The sequence below is a fragment of the Hyalella azteca genome, unplaced genomic scaffold, assembly GCF_000764305.2.
Source record: "Hyalella azteca isolate HAZT.00-mixed unplaced genomic scaffold, Hazt_2.0.2 contig15395, whole genome shotgun sequence".
Classification (NCBI taxonomy): domain Eukaryota; kingdom Metazoa; phylum Arthropoda; class Malacostraca; order Amphipoda; family Hyalellidae; genus Hyalella; species Hyalella azteca.
The window spans coordinates 7,056-10,645 of NW_025945251.1; the positions used below are offsets into that span (position 1 = coordinate 7,056).

At 38.0% G+C, this 3,590-nt stretch overlaps 1 protein-coding gene across 1 annotated transcript; it reads left to right on the forward strand.

The window, feature by feature from the left end:
* The first annotated feature begins 1,400 nt into the window (after positions 1-1,400).
* Positions 1,401-3,148, forward strand: LOC108665071. Its single transcript, XM_018151788.2, has 4 exons — positions 1,401-1,868; positions 2,303-2,391; positions 2,438-2,604; positions 3,088-3,148. The coding sequence occupies exons 1-4, from the start codon at positions 1,541-1,543 to the stop codon at positions 3,146-3,148; spliced, it is 645 nt and encodes a 214-aa protein (XP_018007277.1). The 5' UTR covers positions 1,401-1,540.
* Positions 3,149-3,590: the final 442 nt, after the last annotated feature.

A 3,590-nucleotide genomic window follows, 5' to 3' on the forward strand; every position in this document is an offset into this window, starting at 1 on the left:
ATGGCGAAACCCCCACCTAAACGTGATAAAAATGTTTAATAAACCCTTCTAGTGCCTGTCTTAGCGTTCTTAGATAGAATTACATTATATTCTTCTTTATTATCATATTATTAATTCTAGCGTTCCTATCTAGAATTACACGATAAAGCTGCCGAGAAACTTGGTACGCTGCATACTCGAGAACACATGAGCTAAAAATACTTTAATTTATAACCAGGAACTAACATTCAATTCATTTTATGTTAGAGTCTCCACGTAGAAGTTGCATCTCGTGTACAGGCATTATCAAAAATTTATGTCTTTCCTTGAACATTGCCTGTCATTTTCATGATACGAGATTTTTTTACTGCACCATTGAAACTGAGTTTTTTTTTCTAGGACGCATTGATTGCGGAGTACTTGTTACAGATGTTCAACAAGTAGACGTTCATTTAAAGTTTTTACATAAATATCTAGGTAGATTATTAATTTCTCGTGCAATTAGATTTTCAATAAAATAGTGATGTTCTATTTTACGTTTTCGCACCCTAAATTTATGTCCTCGATAACTTACTCGACATTTTTACTTTAAATTCGCAGGACAGAACTCGTGCTTTATGTTGGAATACGCCATTGAATACCAGACTGACTGAACTTTGCTGCCTATATTTTCTGTCTATCCAGAGAATTACTGGTTTAGATGATTTTGAAATTATAGAAACTAATAGAAAAATAGAGAAATAAAGCGGGAAGCTACAATTGTCAGAAGGCATTTATATTCTAATTTTGTCTACTCATCAATCTTGCTCCGAAGTCCAATAAATAAATGTCTCGTAACCACTCGTCGAACAATGATAAGTTGTGGCCCGTGCGGGTAAGAGGAACAAGGATTTGATTTTTGTTAAAGAGTGCCTAGTCGTGTGCTGAACAATTCAATCGTGACGCTCAAATAAATTCAAGCTCACGTTTTTCCGGGTATGCTGTTTTGCTATTGCAGATTGGAGGACCGGCAGTTGCGTTTGCGGCGCAAAACTTATTGGTGGCCATGGTTTTTGCATAATCATTTAAGAAAGTCAATAAAAGCTATAAATTCCCTACTGAGAAAATTTTTCATTATTTGGGCATTAATTGGGAATTTTTTCGTCGTTCGGAGAATTAATTCTCCGTATTAGTTGTCTTATCGGCACGAAATGAGTAAAGTGAGACAGGCGTTGTCGTTTTATGGAAAAAATATAGTTCTCACTGGCCTGATGGCGCAGGTAACTTCTACGCATTCAATAAATGTATGCTTAGTTTTCTTGCCAGAATTAATTCAGGGCAGAGGTTAAGGTTGAAATTTCTCTAAAATAAATGCAGTTGCTGCGTCTTGTTATGCCTGGCCACGTCTCACTGCAGGTATAAAATGATTCCTCCATGGCGGTAGTTTACCACTTTCTTCTTGCAGTCTCGTCAGCTAGAAAAATCTTCGATCCGTGCTCTTATCATTAGAATTATCAAAAGCTGAGCTACAATATATCAACTCATACTGTCTTGGAAAACAGCGTACTCTTGATTCATTAAAATGAATTTCGTAGGCATATGTCTTCTGACAGTAGTTAGTGTTGCAGTGGCGATTCCGCTTCCTGAATACGACGCTCCGACGCTGTTATGGCCGCCATTCTATGACGAACTCGTCGATCCCGAAAGTAGAGATGTACCTTTACTGTCCTTACATTTCAACCCCAGACTTCTCAGCGCCCCGTCTGCTTTCAGAAATAGGGTTCCCCTAGCTCCCCCATCTTACGAACCTGATTTAGAGGATCAGGACTTGCCAGACGTGGAAGAAGTCAACGCTGTTGATTTGGACCCGAAGGATGAACACGATCAAGGAGAGCTTGACAGCAAGACAGGTAGATAATTGTTGGTATCTTTATTTGTATTTAGAAGTAGTCTATAGTTAGTTCTCAAAAAGGTTAATACTAAAATAGAGTTTATTTGCTAGCTTATTCTCGTGGATATCATTAAATTTTTTGTTAATTAGATTCAAAATTTTATTCGTTTTAGGCACAAAAAAAATAGCTCAATGATCTTTAACTATACCGAATTAGAAAAAACTTGCCATAGTAGCTGTTTTTTTTTCAAGTTATGATCACGCTATGAAAAAGTCAAAACTCGCTTAGAAATCGAACAAATATTTTTTATCAAACAAACAGATATTTATCTTTAGAACGCCGCTCATGAGTGACTAAACTGACTTCTAAATTTTCCCACTCATACATTAATCTAAGCATCCATTACAAAATACTATATTTTTCTTAACTTTCGTTGATTTTCATTTATTCAGAGGCTGCCCCTAAAGCCGAAGAAGTGAAATCTCGGTCTCGTCGTCAACTCAACAATCCCAATTTGAGCTTGGACACACAATCGAAACGTGTGCAATTTTTATATTTTTCACCGAATCTCATATCTTAACCTACAGCCTCGCTTTGACCTGAACGGTGGCGGTTACTTAAACAACAACAAAGACTACGGCTTCGGCTACTCCGGGGGCGTGGGCTCCCTGCTGTGGCGTAGCAACAACGACAGACACTCGCTCGGGGCCTCAGTCTCTGGGTCCGGATACCACGGCAGATTTGGGGACTTCAAGTGAGTGGTCCGCAGTGGGATCTGGTCAAAACCTGGATTACTTTTAGCCCATTTTCTCATTTATGGAAAAAAGGCGCTATTGTGCTCGCCATGTCCGTCCGTCTGTCCGTCCGTCTGTCTGTGATTTCACGTTTTCATCGACGAGAAAATGCGTTCTCTGTCACTCATTGCAGTGAGTACTGAGTTATATTTTTCTAACTTCTTGAACTTGCTGGTGTTGCTTTGAAACTTCTTAATGAGAGCAACCGAGAGTCATTGTACTCTATTCGTACACCAGAGATTGGTTGGATTTGCGACACATTCACATACTTTGATCGTCTATTTCTTTTATTAAGTCTTATTTAAACGATTTTCGTTGCCCCCCCCTAGGTTTGTTACTGAAACTATCAATTTGTGTTTGAAAGTTTGTCAGAAAGTCATTATGTACCCCAACGGAATAATTATAGCAAAATTAATGCTCACTATTTTTCTGTCTCTTTGCAGATTCAATCAGTCTCCGTTCCGGAATCCCACGTACGGAGTTGGTTACACATACCGTTTCTGAGGATAAAAGAAAATCCTACCTTTATACTATTCGAAGAATCCGACCAGCAGATCATGAAAAACGCTGGAAACGCGTACGAAATTGATGATCCAAGTCCAAAGTTTGAAAATTTGGAGTAAAACACAATTCTGCTTAAGTCTTCACGCCCTTAGACGTAGGCTGTCGCCACATTCGTAGTTCTTCTCACGGGCTCAAAATATTGTTAATTTGACGTGCTTTTACAAAAGGGCAACTGACCAAATCCTGTTTGACCATTGATTTGAATACTTTAGTTACTGTTTTGTTGAAGCGATCTTTATTATCTAATGTGATCTTTCTTTATGCATTCGCTTTCAACATAAAACGCTCATATAATGTTGCTGTATTCATGATTACTGAAATTTTATAATTTCTACGTAACTTTTTCTGTAAGCACTTTAAGTATTATTCATACAATTTTCGC

What these genes read in the sequence shown, in the direction of transcription:
- LOC108665071 (XM_018151788.2), top strand. Translation starts at nt 1,541, where the DNA reads ATGAATTTCGTAGGCATATGTCTTCTGACAGTAGTTAGTGTTGCAGTG. An exon ending in TGGACACACAATCGAAACGT is followed by an intron (nt 2,392 to 2,437) that starts GTGCAATTTTTA and finishes CTTAACCTACAG; the next exon opens with CCTCGCTTTGACCTGAACGG. An exon ending in GGCAGATTTGGGGACTTCAA is followed by an intron (nt 2,605 to 3,087) that starts GTGAGTGGTCCG and finishes GTCTCTTTGCAG; the next exon opens with ATTCAATCAGTCTCCGTTCC.